At 37.1% G+C, this 16,961-nt stretch overlaps 1 protein-coding gene across 3 annotated transcripts in view; it reads left to right on the forward strand.

Moving 5' to 3' along the window:
• Positions 1 to 16,961, forward strand: part of LOC149163695 (uncharacterized) — a 411,291-nt gene that overhangs the window by 25,280 nt on the left and 369,050 nt on the right. For 2 of the 3 annotated variants that reach the window (XM_089431820.1, XM_089431821.1), the window contains exons 3-5: positions 11,636 to 11,894; positions 12,338 to 12,479; positions 12,614 to 12,776. In XM_089431820.1, coding sequence (XP_089287946.1) covers positions 11,636 to 11,894; positions 12,338 to 12,479; positions 12,614 to 12,776 — 564 coding nt within the window. The remainder of the gene's footprint in view (positions 1 to 11,635; positions 11,895 to 12,337; positions 12,480 to 12,613; positions 12,777 to 16,961) is intronic. The other variant, XM_089431822.1, reaches the window with a different exon arrangement.

A 16,961-nucleotide genomic window follows, 5' to 3' on the forward strand; every position in this document is an offset into this window, starting at 1 on the left:
GAAGAGGCTAACTTTAAGTCTTGAATCTATCTATTTGTGAGCTGGTTGCATAACATTTGGTATTAGAGCTTTGGATTTCTAGGGTTACGCTATAAATTTTTCTATGAAGCTTCAGAAGCTGAAATTGCAATCACGTGGCGCTGAAATCTTGGTGAACTTCATGTATGAATTTCAGATCTTGTGTCACTATATTTTCAAAGATATGATCTGAGGAAGTTAGGGTTTTTGTAGTCTCCAGAATTCCATCTCAAACAGGGGACCTAGGGAAAATCGTCATAACTTTCTCTCTGAGCATAGGATTTGAATTTTGTAAAAAGTGATGGAAAGAGGACAGATTGAAGTTTTTTGGGTATCATTTTCAGGGCCGAAGGTCGAAACAGTGACACGTGGCACTCCGTACAAGTTCTTTCTATCGAACCAGTGTATAATCAGGTCATCGTGGGAGATTGGGCATCTGGTTCTTCTACAAGACGAAATTTCAGATCTCGGAGATTTGTAATTACAAAGATACAACAATTGCAATATCTAGTTCCTAAAAAGCAAGAAAAATGTGTGTATTTTTTAAATTCTGCATAACTTTTGTTTGAAAATCAGTTTGAAGTGATACAAAGCGCATAATGAAGCATGGATATCATTGTTTGATTTCAAAATGTCTCGAAACAAAAAAATGGACACACCTAGTAAACAACCAGAAAGCTCTTCTACGACACATGAAGAAGGGAAGAAATGCAACATGATATATCAAAATTACAAGACTAAGTGCAACAAATTTTGCTCTCACAAAGAGTAACCACAAATGAAATGGAATCTAAGATGGATGGTTTGAAGAATGGTTTAAAATCAGACATGGAAGATTTGAAGAATGGTTAAAAGTAGACATGAAAGGTTTGACAAAGTTGCTACAAGAAATGCTTCCTAATGGCGAAAAGGTATTTGTTGACACCTAATCATCAGGATTGGGTGAATAAATACAATTGATGTAAATAAATAATAAGAAATATGAACAGTCATCAGGAGATGAAGTGAATAGTCTCCCTTATGTATATAATAAAGACCTACCTGAAGGAATAATACGAATTAATTTTGTGGAGTTACTACCTGGCCTGACATGGTATCAGAGCCAGCTCCCGCAATTAGATGTAACTCCTTTCTGCCATTTTCTTGTAGTCTGTCCACTGCCCCTTGTGGAGTCTGTCCACTGTGCTCTCTGGGCTCTCTGCCATAATTATTGTCTGCGCCATATTCCCTCCTTTCCTTTTTGCGCTCTCTAGGCTCTCTGCCATATCCATTGTCTATCATTGTCTGCGCCATTGGAGGCTGTGTGATATACGTTGTGGTATACACCCGCATACATTATTCTTATGGTTGCTTACCATACCGCCATTACCATTGCTTATCTATATGATTGTTTATCCTTAACGCTGCCCCATTGAGGTTTGAACGCTGTATATGTTAACGCAGTTCTTATATTTACGCTGTCTTGTGTATTACATTGAACGCAACATATATTGATCGCTGCCCCATCCATTGAACGCTGAAACGCGTTAACACCGACGTGTGTTCCATTCGCCATTAACCCTCCACGCTGCTCGTTGTTGCGTAGACCTTACTGTCTATTGGAATACACCTCGGCCTTCAGAACCTTATCAAAATTTTTAGATGCTTCATACAATTCAGTAAGCCCCTTGCCAAGCTCGCAGGGCTGATGGGTTGAGATCAACAGCGCGGCGGTACGCAGTTTGAGCGTGATCGTATTGGTTCCCGCAGAAGAGGGCCTTGCCCAGAAGCACGAGAGCTTCATAATTGTTTTGGCCTTCGGGCTGCTTGACAACTTGCTTGCACAAGCGCACCGTTTCCTCATAGTTTCCCTTTGAGAGGGCCTCGAAAGCTGCTTTTAGACGTAGACTCTTAGCATAGTACCGAGAGAAGGAGTCGACTGCCATCCGCCAGCGGCATGCCGTCTAGGTATTGAGCATAGTGTTTAACAAGAAGAACCTGATGCATTGCATCCAATGTTTTGCTTTATGTAGATTTATGAGTTTGACATATAAACGAATAGGGCGAGTATGCGTTTTTGCAACAACAATTCTACCCGGAAAAAGGAATCCAACGGGGTCCTTATTCCCTCTATTCATATGATCCGTTCCTTCGTGGGTTGTCATCTTCTTTCGTCGATGAGCCTTTCATTTAGTTCTCGCATAAACAATGAGGTGAGGGAAATATGTTGCATAAAGGTGTAGCATGTCACCTACTGTCCAAGAATACTGCTGTCCAAGAACACTGCTGTTTTGGTGCATTGACTCGATGACCGTGCTTGGTATATGAATATTGTGGAATATGTTACAAGGAATACAATATATATTGCATGATATATGAATATTGAGAGCTTGCAGTTGATTCCATTTTGTAAAGACATAGCAAATTACTATTAGTGTTTTGCTACAAATATTGTAATTATTTTTGGGCTCAGTGCAAATTGTATGATGGAGAAGTTTGTTGAAAAAGAGAAGGGTTTTCTGTCTTCCGAAAAAGTTGTGTGTCCTACAAATAGAGAGAATAATCTTGCTCAAGAGTCTTCCAAAGGAAGAGGTGGTCGAAAAGGAAGAGGAAGAAATTTTAGAGGCAGGGGGGGGGCAGCCACTCTCAAGGAGAAAAGGCAGATTTGCATTGCATACGCTGCAAAAGAAATGGATCACATGATGCCTCTACATGCAAGCTACCATGGGACAAAATTGAGCAACAAAGAAACCAATAGAAAGGTAAAATTGATGATACAGACAAAGGTAAAGCACCTGAATCCGCTCACTATGTTGTGGCACAATGTAATATTGGAGTAAATGAAGATTTATACAATGCTTCACTTGTTTCTTGGAAAAATGATTGGTTGCTTGATTCAGGAGCAACTTGCCACATGACTCATAGAAAAGATTTTTTTGAAGAATTTACTGACAATGTTGATGGAGCAGTATACTTTGCAGACCAATCAAAAATCAAGCCATCAGGGCTTGGCACAATCAGGCTTAAATTGCCTGGTCTTTAAGACTTTCTTCTACATCATATTCTCTATCTCCCACAATTGAAGAGAAACTTGTTGTCCTTGGTCCACATCTGCCAGCAAGGTCACTCCATTCACATGTTTGATGGCAAGCTTGAGGTGAGAAAAGCATCTGACCACTCACTTGTCATGAGGGGAATAGAAGAAAAAAGGCTTCTCAAGCTGCAATGTACCTCTGCTCGTGCACAACATTTCTCATACAATTCTCATTATGAAGAAGGTACACTTCCATCAAGTTTATTATGGCATGCTAGATTTGGACATTTGAACTATGATAGCCTCCGCTTGTTGAAGAAAAATGGTGTTGTTGGTTTGCCTACAATTCCTAGGAAACTTAAGCAATGTGATGCTTGCATTCTAGGAAAGCATAACAAACAGTCTTTTCATGATTCACATTCAAAAGCACATAGAAAAGTTGAACTCATTCATTCAGATTTATGTGGTCCAATGCCTATTCCTTTTGCAAATGGAAATAAATATATGATGACATTTATTGATGACTACACCTGAATGTGTTGGGTTTATTTAATGAAGAACAAATCTGATGCTTTTCAAACATTCAAGAACTTTCATAAATCGATTGAAAATGATGCACAATCTCATATTGGGTCTATTTGCACTGATAATGGAAAAGAATACACATCAAATGAATTTGAAAACTATCTTCACCAACATGGGATCAAACATCAAACAACTGTGCCTTATAATCCCCAACAGAATGGTGTAGCTGAAAGAATGAATAGGACAATCTTAAATATGGTACGATCCATGCTCTTCTTAAAAAATGTAAAGATAATGTTTTGGGCTGTTGCTGCTCTATGTGTTGCATATATAAAGAATAGATGTCCATCTAATGCTATTAGAAACAAGACTCCATATGAAATGTGGTATGGACATGTTCCTTCGGTAAAGCATCTTAGGGTCTTTGGTTCCACCTGTTATGACTTGATACCAAAGGTACATAGAAACAAACTTGGTGCAAGAAGTCGTAAGTGTATCTTCCTGGGGTATTCAAACACCTCCAAAGCATACTGTCTCTATGATGAAGTCAATAAAAAGTTTGTTGTATCTAGAGATGTAATTTTTCTTGAATCATCCAAAATTGACAATGTTATTGAGCGGCAACTTGATCACTTGGATAGATTCGCAAATGCAAAATCATTTCAAGAATTTGATAATCAGATTCCACATCTTGAAGGGGGGATTCTTCTTCTGAAGAACACTCTCCCCTGAATGAAACTCCAACAATGGATAATGCTTTAAGTGATGTGATTGATAGAATTGGGAGACTCAACCTTGATTCAGTCCCAACTCAATCAACGGAGCAGCTTGGACCATCTGAGAAAGGTCCCCCAAAGTGGCTGACAAAGACACTTGAAAGTGTTAATCCTGATGAGGTTGGAAAGACAGGAACTAGAAATTCAAACCGGCAAAATGGAGGTGATGTAGATGACTCTAATTCACCTGTTGATATGGATGTTTCTTATGATTGTGAATTGAACTTGTCTACAGATTTTGAATCAACTTCCTTCAAAGAAGCTGCTTCTCATGATGAATGGAAAGAAGCGATGCAAAAGGAGTATGATGCCCTCATAAAGAATGACACTTGGAAGCTGGTTGATCCTCCATTATGAACCAAACCAATTGGCTGCAAGTGGGTCTACAAGAACAAGTATAAAGTTGATGGTTCACTTGACAAGCACAAAGCCAGGCTTGTGGCAAAAGGTTTTGCACAGAAGGAAGGGTTCGATTATGAGGAGACTTTTGCCCCCACAGCAAAATGGGCTACCATCTGGACACTCTTTGCCCTAGCGGCTCAGAATGGTTGGAAAGTCCATCAAATAGATGTAAAAACTGCTTTCTTGAATGGAGATCTAAAAGAGAATGTTTTTATGTCCCAACCTGAAGGATTTGCTGTGAAAGGACATGAACATAAAGTATGCAAACTTGTGAAGTCCTTGTATGGCCTCAAACAAGCACCGCGAGCCTGGTATGAAAAACTAACTGAGCATCTTCTGAAACTCAATTTCAAACATTATGATCTTGATGATGCGACTTTATTTGTAAAGAAAGTTGGCAAAACAGTTGTATATCTTATGGTATATGTAGATGATCTTTTGATGACAGGGAACAATGAAAGCTACATTGCATCCATAAAGAAGGAATTGGGAAAAGTTTTGAAATGACTGATTTGGGCTATGTTCATTACTATCTTGGTATTGAAGTAACTCAACATCTGAAGTCCATATTTCTTTTTCAAAAGAAGTACATTGGAGATCTGTTAAATAGGTTTGGCATGACAGAATGCAATCCTCTTACTACTCCAATGGAACAAAACTTAAAGCTCACATCTATTGAAGGAAAAGAATTTGAGGATGCAACAAAGTATAGACAACTTGTAGGAAGTCTCAACTACCTATCTACTACCAGACCAAACATTTCGTTTGCTGTTGGAATCCTCTCCAGGTTTATGCAAAAGCCTTGTGAGGGACATTGGTTTGTTGCAAAAAGAGTTCTAAGGTACTTGAAGGGAACTCAAGACTTTGGAATCAAGTATACACAGGTGGACGACTTCAGTTTGATTGGATACTCTGATTCAGACTTCGATGGAGACAAAGAAACTGGGGTATCTACTTCAGGATATGCTATGAGTCTTGGATTAGGAGCTGTCTCATGGAGATCACGCAAACAATCAGTTCCAGCAGATTCCATGACAGAAGCAGAATACGTGGCAGCAGCTGAGGCAACAAAAGAAATTGTGCGGCTCAGGAAAATTCTTGAAGATTTGCAAGTAAAACAAGTACAATCAACTCCACTCATGATTGACAATACCTCTGCAATAAAGTTGGCCAAGAACCCAAAGTTCCATGATCGAACGAAGCACATCAATACTAAATATCATCTGATTCGACATCATGTTGAGGCCAAGACAATCCATCTCCGTCATTGTTCCACTAATGAGCAAATTGCAGACATCTTCACCAAAGCGCTTGGAAGAGAAAAGCTTGAACGATTCAGAATGATGCTTGGACTCACCAACATCCCTTCAGATTAAGGGGGGGAATGTTGACACCTAATCATCAGGATTGGGTGAATAAATACAATTGATGTAAATAAATAATAAGAAATATGAACAGTCATTGGGAGATGAAGTGAACAGTCTCCCTCATGTATATAATAAAGACCTACCTGAAGGAATAATATGAATTAATTTTGTGGAGTTACTACCTGGCCTGATAGTATTAGATGAAACTCATGATGAGAACAAAAGAAATGTTAATCATGATTTCATAGACTTTAACATTGGATTGAAGACCCACCATATTCCAAAGATCGATATGAGGAAGTTTGATGGCAAGGATCCGGTAACATGGATACTACAAATGGAGAAATATTTTGATCTCCATAATGTGCAACACATACAAAAGGTACGCATTGCAACTTTATATTTAGAACCCAATCAGTTTGTATGGTATCGATGACTTTGTTCTCGTAAACCACTTGTCACTTGGTCAATTTTTACAGAGGAAATGATAACACATTACGAGGATACAAAGAGAAACACCTTCTTTAGCCAATTGGTAAATCTCAAACAAAAGGGTTCAATGGCGGAGCACATTGAGGACTTCCAAAAATTGAATATAAGGTAAATGATATTCCAGAGGAGCATAGGATTGATGTCTTCATGGGGACGTCAAAGGATAACATCCAATATGAGGTTCGCATTTGGGAACCTGCTTCATTGGAGAAGGCATTCAGGTTGGCAAGAAAAATTTAAAGTGAAATTATGGCAACAAGGAAACCTACCACTCACAACTATAAAGATGGAAGTGTTGCTGCTCCTAGCCTTTCACAACCTACAAGGTTGACACCACAACAATTGGAAGAAAAAAGAGCAAAATGGCTTTGTTATAGTTGTGATAGAAAATACACTAAAGGTTATAAGTGTGTTGAGAAGAAATTATTTTACATAGATTGTGAAGAGGAGGAAGAAAAGGAACAAGAAACTTCAAAAAAAGAGGATATACACCAGGAACCAACACTAGAGAAAGAAGAAATGAATTCCACCATATCTTGTAATGCATTGGCAGGAATTACCACTCCTCAAACTCTCAAGATAGAAGGACTTATCAATAAGAAAAAGCTAATAGTGTTGATTGATTCAAGTAGTACCCATAACTTTATTCATTGTAAGATAGCCAAGGAATTGAATTGCTTCCTATATCCAGCACCAAAGTGTCAAGTGATGGTTGCAAATGGAGGAACTATAAATTGCTTTGGAAAGTACCATAATATCAAGCTAACCATGGGGGTATATGTATTGAATAGTCCAATGTTTTCCATTCTAGTAGGTGTTGCTGATGTTGTACTAGGAGTTCAATATTACAATCTTTGGGTACGATAGCTTTTAATTTTCAAGAACTTTTCTTGAAATTATTTTGGGAAGGAAAGGAAGTTGAATTAAGGGGTATCGTAGGGAAACCATGAAAGATAATTAGCTCTAATGGCATGACAAAACTTTTAAAGAAAGAACAACGGGGCGTAATTGCACAATTATGCTCACTAGAGGTTCAAACATTGAAATCATCTATTTTTCCATATCTCCAAATATTTTTGGACAATCATTCCAAGGTATTTGAGACTCCCAAAGGCCTCCCACCTATTCGTGATCATGATCATGATCATGCTATTCATTTGGTTCTAGGAAGTGTTCCTTCAAACATTAGGCCTTACAGATATCCTTATGCCCAAAAGAGTGAAATTGAACATATGGTTGCATAAATGCTGGAGGCTGGTATAATTCAACCTAGTCAAAGTTCTTTCTCAACTTCAGTAGTATTGGTGCACAAGAAGGATGGAACATGGTGCATGTGTCCGGATTATAGGGAGCTCAACAAGCTCACTATTAAAGATAAATTTCCCATTCCTGTCATTAATGAATTATTGGATGAATTACATGGAGCAATTTACTTTACCAAGTTGGATTTTTGTTCAGGATATCATCAAATTAGAATGAAGATTGAAGACATTCTGAAAGCAAAATTTAGAACTCATGAGGGTCATTATGAATTTTTGGTCATGCCTTTTGGCCTTACCAATGCACATTCTACATTTCAAGGTTTGATGAATTCCATTTTCAAACCCTTTCTTAGAAATTTTGTGTTAGTAGTTTTTGATGATATACTAATCTACAACAAGTTTTGGAGGGATCATGTTCAACATGTTGACAGGGTGCTCAAGCTATTGGAGGAGAAACAATGATATGTAAAAACCTCCAAATGTTTCTTTGGAGTACAGGAGGTGGAATATCTGGGTCATATTGTATCTCATGAGGGTGTTAAGGTAGACCCTAACAAAATTAAAACCATTAAGGAATGGAAAATACCCACAACCATAAAGCATTTGCGAGGATTTTTTGGTTGACAGGATATTATCGCAAGTTTGTTAAGAATTATGGGAGAATAGTAGCACCTCTAACAACATTACTGACGAAAGATGCATTTTCTTGGACTCCAAAAACAACTAAGACCTTTGAACATCTTAAAGAGGCAATGTGCCAAGCACCGGCCTTAGCTACGCTAGGCTTCACAAAAACCTTTATTGTGGAATGTGATGCCTCAGGAAATGGAATTGGTGCTGTTTTAATGCAAGAAGAAAGACCCATTGCTTTTGAAAGCCGTCGAATCAAAGGAAAATATTTACACAAAGCTATTTATGAGAAGGAAATGTTGGCAATACTACATGCACTAAAGCGATGGCGACCTTACCCAATGGGAAGACACTTCAAGGTAAAAACAGATTATGATATTCTTAAATACTTTTTGGAACAAAGATTATCTTTAGAAGAGCAACAAAAATGGGTCACAAAGATGTTGGGTTATGACTTTGAAATCATCTATAAAAAGGGAACAAAATGTTGTTGCAAATGCACTCTCAAGAAAGGATGAGGATGTGGAAGCATTGCTTTGTGCCATTTCTATTATCCAACCAGATTGGATAACCGAAGCAAGGGATGAATGGAAGAATGATGAAGAAGTGTGGACACTCATTCAAAAGTTGTAGCAAGATCCCAGTACATCTGATACATTTAACTGGAAAAATGATTCATTATGGTACAAAGATCGCTTATATCTTTGTAAGAATTCCCAACTCAAACAAAATATTCTTTTGGAATTGCACACCTCTCCCTTAGCAGGGCACTTAGGATTTTTAAAAACTTACCACAAGGTCAAAAAGGAATTTTTTTGGGATGCGTTAAATCTGATATTCAAAAGTTTGTGGCGGAATGTTTGGTTTGCCAACAAAATAAAGTTGAGACAATTAAGACCCCGGGTTTGTTACAACTTTTATCCATTCCAAGTCAATGTTGGGAGGAGGTTTCAATGGATTTTATCACAGGTTTACCCGAGTCCGAAGGAAAGAGTGTCATCATGGTGGTGGTTGATAGACTTACCAAGTATGCAAACTTTTGTGAATTATCTCATCCATTTAAAACCAATACAATTGCTACTACATTTACGGAAAAAATTCCAAAGCTACATGGAAACCAAAGATTATTGTAAGTGACATAGATCCCATTTTCACTAGAATTTTTTGGACATAATTATTTTATTGTCTGGGTACTCAATGAGCTCATAACTCATCTTATCATCCTCAATCTGATGGGCAAATTAAGATAGTGAACAAATGTTTGGAAGGATATATTCGTTGCTTTGTATTTGATAAACAAACACAATGAGTAAAGTGGTTACCTTTGGCTGAATGGTGGTATAACACTTCCTTTCATACTGTGGCAAAAATGACCCCATTTATGGCACTTTATGGATATCATCCACTGTCCATCGCATCATCTTTAAGAGAAAATTCTAAGGTTTAAGCAGTGGAAGATCACATCGAGCATTAACAAGTTCTCCAACTCTTAAAGGATAACCTCACTTTGGCGCAGAATCGAATGAAACAACAGGCATATCAGCATCGCAACGAAAGAAGTTTTGATGTACGTGACTGGTATTTTTACGGCTACAACCTTACAAACAAATGTCCCTCAAGCAAGCTAAGAAGGATAATAAATTATCACCAAAGTACTATGGTCCTTACAAGATGTTGCAAAAGATTGGTACTATGGCATACTAATTGGAGCTTCTTGCATGTTCCCGAGTGCACCCAGTTTTTCGTGTTTCATGCTTAAAGAAGGTTATAGGTGACAAACTCCCAGTTCAAACAATATTGCTAGAACTTGACGAGGAAGGAAAAATCATATTGGAACTTGAAGAATTCACGGAAACAAGAACTCAACAACTACGAAATCGATCAATTTCGGAGTATCTCATCAAGTGGAAGAACTTACCCGCTGAAGATTCCACGTGGGAGGATGATAATTTTATACAAAAGCATCAAAATCTACTCAAGCGTTGAGGACAACACTTTTTTGAAGGTGAGGGCATATTAGGTCCCTATAATACTAGTGTAACCCCTTATTGTTATTGTTAGTGTAGCCCCTTATTGTTATTGTTGTGCCCATAGAAGCCCACTATTGTTATTATTGTGCTCCATAGAACCCCTCTATTGTTATTATTGTGCCCTTACATTATTATTGTTATGTAGGCGCTGATTATATTGTGACCTCTTAGACTCCTATATATAAAAAGAAGGTTTTGTCATTTAAATCGTCCAAGAATTGTTCATTTATGTAATGTAAAGGAGGTTTCCCCCTTGAAGAAGATAATTTTTAAGTCATTGATCTTTCTATTTGTGAGCTGGTTGCATAACATCTTATGGGATTACTCTTTTTGGTGTGTAACAAGTGTACAACTTAGATTGGAACAAATCTAATTTACTAATATTCTAGAATATTCATTTAGATTTCTAAGATTAAAATAACATGAGAAATTTGACTTTTACATTTATTTATTTAAGTGAAAGTACAAGTTGGTATTATTTCCCACTTCTACTAAGTGGTTATTAGAAGTTGTCTCGAATTGCTTCTCTTATGTTTACACCTAACATGTGCAAGAAGCTCCTGTTTGAGCTATATTTCTCAGCACATGGTGGTTGTCCTAAGTTCTAACCGCTTTCGGTTGACCCAATCATTACTGATATTTCTTTATTACCAAAATTAATACATTACAATAATGTCATTACATTATGTCACCCCTGTATCCTTAGAATACCAAATAGCCAACACTTAAATTGCCGTAATCTTCTTACATAAGGCACTTTTTCAAATGTTAAAAAACAGTCAAAAATCTTACAAAGAACATGAAAGGGACAGAAATCATTTGTTGAAAGAAGGATGTCCATGTATGCAGATTTTTTCTTTTTTGGTAGGCTACCACCCATGGGGGATTTGAACCCGTGACCTTTTTGCAAGGAGTGCTGTAACAGTGCACCCACCCACTGTCAATCCAAAGCCCCATAGGCTCATGTATGCAGGATTATAAAAAGTGGAAAATACAAGATATTGCAGTCTCACTAGCTTTATTATACAATGTAGGTTTCATCTCTTAGGTTTGATCTTTTGGACTAATTTGACTTTGATTGCGACACTAATTGTGTTGTGGTTGTTGATCTGTTATGTAGTGGAACAGTCCAGTTATAAAGGGTTCTGTTGAAGTTAGATGCAGGAGCACTCATGCTGCAGTTTTGCACCCTTTAGAGAGCAGAGCCATTATGATTCATGGAGGTTATGGAGGTTATGGAAATAATGATCCTCACTGGTTGGGGGATCTTTCTCTTCTTCATACAGGTCAAACCTACTTAAGTGAAGTTGATAATGCAGTGTCTTTCTCTGTATTACTTTTCATGTGTACTGATTTAGACGGAGTGGAATTAGCCATGGGTAATGCCACATTTTTCCTCCTTGAAAAATACATCGTTTTCCATTTTATCTAGATTCTATTCCTTAAACCACAGTGGTTTTCTACAGAATTGCATGTAAATGAATTTCATAATATGGTAAACAAGTGTATTTATGATATAAACGTTATGATGCAAGAAGTTTTTGTTTTGCTGATTTCTTTTTGGTTTGTAATAAAAGTGTCTTCTGGAAGCTAAGGTGTATTTAAGTCAGCTGGTAATTGCAATTCGGTCAATTGTGGGCCACTGGAATGATGTCCTAAGGGTCTTGTTTTACCTCGTCCCTTTCCACTCATTTTTTCTGTAGGATTGGTTTGATATCCATCTGAATTGTTTGATTGCCCAAGTTTCCACTTTTTGCATTCCCAAGATATGCTATGCAATTAATTGTGTCTGAGCTAAATTATAACGCGGCCAGGTAAACAGATTCATTGGAGTGGAATGCATTGAATCCTGGTGGAAGAGTCCCATGTGCAAGAGGTTACCATTCCTTGACTACTGTTGGAGCATATGGTGTTCTATTCGGGGGGAAAGGTGATGCTGGAATTGTCAAAGAAGATTGCTTGAGGTAATTCTTTTCACTGCATCACTGCATCATTGCTTTATCTGTTTAAAAGGAAATTCTCAGAAAACACTTTTCCAGTTCTAGAATGTTTATTTCTAGCAAATAAGTGGAATTATTTGATACATGATTAACTGCAGCATATATGATGTAATGAAAAATAAATGGATCATTCCTAAAGTTCAAGGGGATGTCCCATTAGCACGTTCAAATCATGCAGCCACTTTGATGGATCCTGATTTAATTATTATTCATGGGGGTCGCCATGGGACACTGCGGTTAAGTGATACATGTATTTTACAGGTATGTTATAAATTAGTTTCAATGTGTTTTCTTTTTCCTTTACGTTCTTTTTATCCAGGAACTCTCACTTATCAGTTTTCAGGGGAAAAATATTCTTTTATTGTTAGGTTAAAAGAGTTATAACAACTCATAGAAAACATACCGAAATAGGGGGTTGGTAAGGCCCAGAACTGGAGCAGGTGCGGAAATTTAAACAGAGATCATAGCATTGTTGAGGAAGATATAAGGAATCTGCTTATAAAGACACAACATAATATGTTGTGAACTCTACCCTGTAGTTTACACTTGCAAGAATGTGGATCCTTCTATAGTTGAAGGCTTCTGTTGGACAAAATATACCTTTTATAACCATTAAAAGAATCTCTAAACGGGTTACAAAGTACAAGTGGCACCTGGATGGTTGTTACATTCCAGGTAGGTATCTAGGGTGCAAATAAAATTTGGGTTTATGCTTGATTTTTAGTTTATATTTTTATTAATTATATTGCAGGATTTTTTTGATAAACCAGCATAGATCCATCTTAACTCCGGATCTCTCAAGCACTGAGAGGGATGCAATCTCTCAAGATACAAACATCATTTTGAGTGCAAAACACGAGGAAATGTTTGCACCTCAAGAAATTTGATTCCTCTTGGCACTTGGTGTTGAGAAATGTAACTAGTATTAGTCTTCATAATTGTATTTGAGTCATGATATAATGTATTTGTCAAAAAAAAGAAAAAAAAAAATTTATTGTAAAAGAAAATTATTTATAAGCATGGGTTTCATGCTCATTTTATTTTTGTTCTAGGTCAAGCCTCCATTAAAGGCTTTTAGGGTTGTGTCAAAAGTCATAGTCATTATGTAAAAGACCCTTCTTGGGCTCCTTATGTCAAAGAAGAAAATATGTTTTTGTGTCAAAATGTATAATAAGCCTCCATCCATCAAGTTGGCTCCATCTTCTACTAGTCAGCCTCATTGAAGGGACTCGTCCTCACACAAAAAGGCTATATATATATATATACAAGTGCATTCAGCCTATTGAGAGCACATACATGTAACATATTCGATCTGCAATTCTAAGGCAAAAAGAAGAGCGAAAAAGGAAAAGAAGTAAGGTCATTTGATTTGTAGATGAAGGAGAGTCCAATTGAAGATGAAGGAAGACTGAAATTCCTCCTGCAACAGTCCACACATGTGAAGATTCTTGAAGCATACAAATGAAGTTGCAAGGTTGAACGTATAAACTGAAGGAAAGAGCCGAGACCTTCTTAAAGTATGTGATTTGAGTTGATCATGAAGAATCTTGTCTAGAAAGCTGACTTGATGGATGGAGGAAGGTTTCGTGTTGTTATAAGAAGTCTTGTTTGTCTCACTTGATTTGAATCTAAAGAAGAGAAGAAGAATGTTTGGGTCTTCCCCTAGAAAAGGGGTTTTTTCCTGGCTGAGTGCCTAAGTCATGTGTTCTTGTCTTTGTGATCTTCATAGTTTTGACAATTGTCTTGATGATAAATGTATAATAACAAAGAAAAAGAAGTAAAAAGATTATCACAAGAAGTTGTCAAGATAAGAGAAATCAGATTTAAATAAGTCCTAACTAAGCTGCCCTAGATTTCTCAACATGGTATCAGAGCTAAGGACAGAAGCATGATGGTAGCTTGAGGATTGTTTGGGTTCTAATTACTTTTGATATCTTGTTTTACAATCAATATATATTTGATTTTAATAAATTTTGTTTTCAACAATATAAGTGTTAATAGGGTGTTTAGAATATAAGGCTTACATGTGTAGGAAAGTCACTTTAGTCACTTAGTGCTATAAAAGTTAGGGTTTTGGCTATTATTAGCTTTAAGGATTTTGAACTAATAAGACCTCTTGAACTCTTTCTTTATAAGAGGTCAATCTCATTGTAATGGTGTCCACTGCCAATTATTTTCAAGATATAAGATTGTGTTATTGTCTGCATCTTTGTCTCAACCCTATCTAGTTTTCTAGCATTTGATGATCTATCTCATTTCTGTGATAAGCTCTATGAGGGCTAGCTTGGTATCGATACCCCCATTTTTTTGCTTCTGTGTGTGAGGGTGGGGTGAGATGATTAACTTGGAAAGAATATAAATATGAATGCACACACATTCATACAAGTAGCCCTATGTATTTGGTAGTTGATCCATGTTCCATCTAGAAATTCAGGGAAGAAGGGAGAGAGCTTTACGATGGCCATCCTAGTATCAATACTTAGGGAAGAAGGGAGAGAGCTTTATGATGGCTATCCTGGTATCAATACCCCAATTTTTTAGTTATGTTTGTGAGGGTTCGGTGAGATACTACTACTAATAATAACAATATACAAGTCACCTATGTATGAAGGACATGACCATGTACATGATGAATCAATTTATTATTCATACAAATATCTCGTACTATTGTTAGATATCCACCTATCAATTAGCAGTCTTTTATTCAAATCTCTTTGTACACCTCACGCAAGTAGATTTGATCTTGCAGGTCTGTAATATCTAATGGTGAATGTTGTAGGAAACTTGAGAAAATGTTACGAATAAAATATATATAAATAATATAAATATAAGTAATGAGGATAATTGTAATAATGATTAGTTAATTAGTAATTAGGTTGAAGAGGCATGTCTAAATAGGACATGACTCTCCATGAAGAGGCACCTGCCTCATATATAAGCAGGCCCCTCACTCTCATTGTATCATCATTCATATTCATACATTTAATATATAATATTTGTATCTTCAATGGATATCTTCATATTCCAAGTCTTTTGGAGTATTTAATTCGAAGAACGAACTTTGTTCACTTCATTTGGTATCCGAGCTGTTCGATCCTCTGGCTGTTTAACCGCTGCACAGAGCCAAGTTTTTTGATCCAAGTCTTTGACCGTCAAATTCGTCAACATCGTTGTCGTTGAAGTGTTTCGCTACCAGAATTTGGAGTTTCTCCATATCGCCATTTAGAACTTTGGCATTTACAAAAATTATAAAAATAAAATAAAATAAAAAAATTAATGTGAAAAAAAAGAGTTCATTAAAAAAAAATTAAAAGAAAAGAAAAGAAAATCAAAGGAAAAAAATATAAATATTAAAAAAAAACATAGAATATAATTTAAAAAAAGAAAAGAAAAAGACCAACGTACTTGGCTTGCCCACACACAGCTTCGCAGGCCATCGAGCCACATTTAGATTGAACAATTGTCCCTTACCTCGTTCGCATGTTGTTCCTCCTGCACAAACGTCGCATAGAACAATGCCGCCATCGAACGAGACCTTCGCTGATTCCACCAAGTTTGATTCGCCAAAAAGATCACGTTGCCACTCATCTTCTGTTACAACAGTCAGCCCGTCGACATTCTTTGATGCTGCCACTACTGCTACAAAAGTCCACGCTGCAATACATCTGCATTCCATTGACCAGCTCACTACCATCACTGTAACTATGCTCGTTGACACCCTCGATTTGCAGTAGTGCCTGCTATCCTAGCCGCCACGGCTGTCGTCGTGGGCCGTAACCTCTGCCGCCTCTCTTGCTGCCCGTCTCGTCGTTTGGATTTACAACTACCATCGCCGTACCGATAACCAATCCGTGCTAATAACCAATTGCATAGATACCATTGTTCACTTCAATTGTTCTGTTGAGATCCGCTACTGCACACAGCCCACGTCTATGCCATCTTTCAGTAGCCTGAAGCACTCCTTCGGCCCTGTGCTCCATCAGGTGTAGCCATCAAACCAATCATAATTATTAACTCCCACCGCTCGACGTTTCACCCTCAAAACGCCTCATCCCATCGCCGTCTATTGACTGCTGCCGTCCACCTGTGCCACACACATCCAGCCCGTGACATTAATTATCAACCCTATAGCCACTATTGTTTGTTGTATTAAATTGAGCGTCGGGGTTACTAATTTGTTCAAGCCACTGTCAAGAAAGATTGTAACGTTCAAAATGCATCGTGACGTTTTGAAACACTGGCTCTTTAGCATACATAATTACTATTGACATTCAAGTCGTGACCTTAATAAAACTAAGATTAAAAATCCATTAAAACAAAACTAAGGTTAAAAACTCATTAAAACAAGGTGATATTTAAAAGGATTAAAAATGAGACAAGTTGTTTAAAAAAAATAAAATTAATTTACAGCCAAAAAATCTTAAGGTTTTATGAAAAATTATTTGG

The sequence above is a fragment of the Pinus tabuliformis genome, chromosome 5_1 (genome assembly GCF_031772625.1).
Source record: "Pinus tabuliformis cultivar Carrire ecotype Pingquan chromosome 5_1, CPIR1, whole genome shotgun sequence".
NCBI lineage: Eukaryota > Viridiplantae > Streptophyta > Pinopsida > Pinales > Pinaceae > Pinus > Pinus tabuliformis.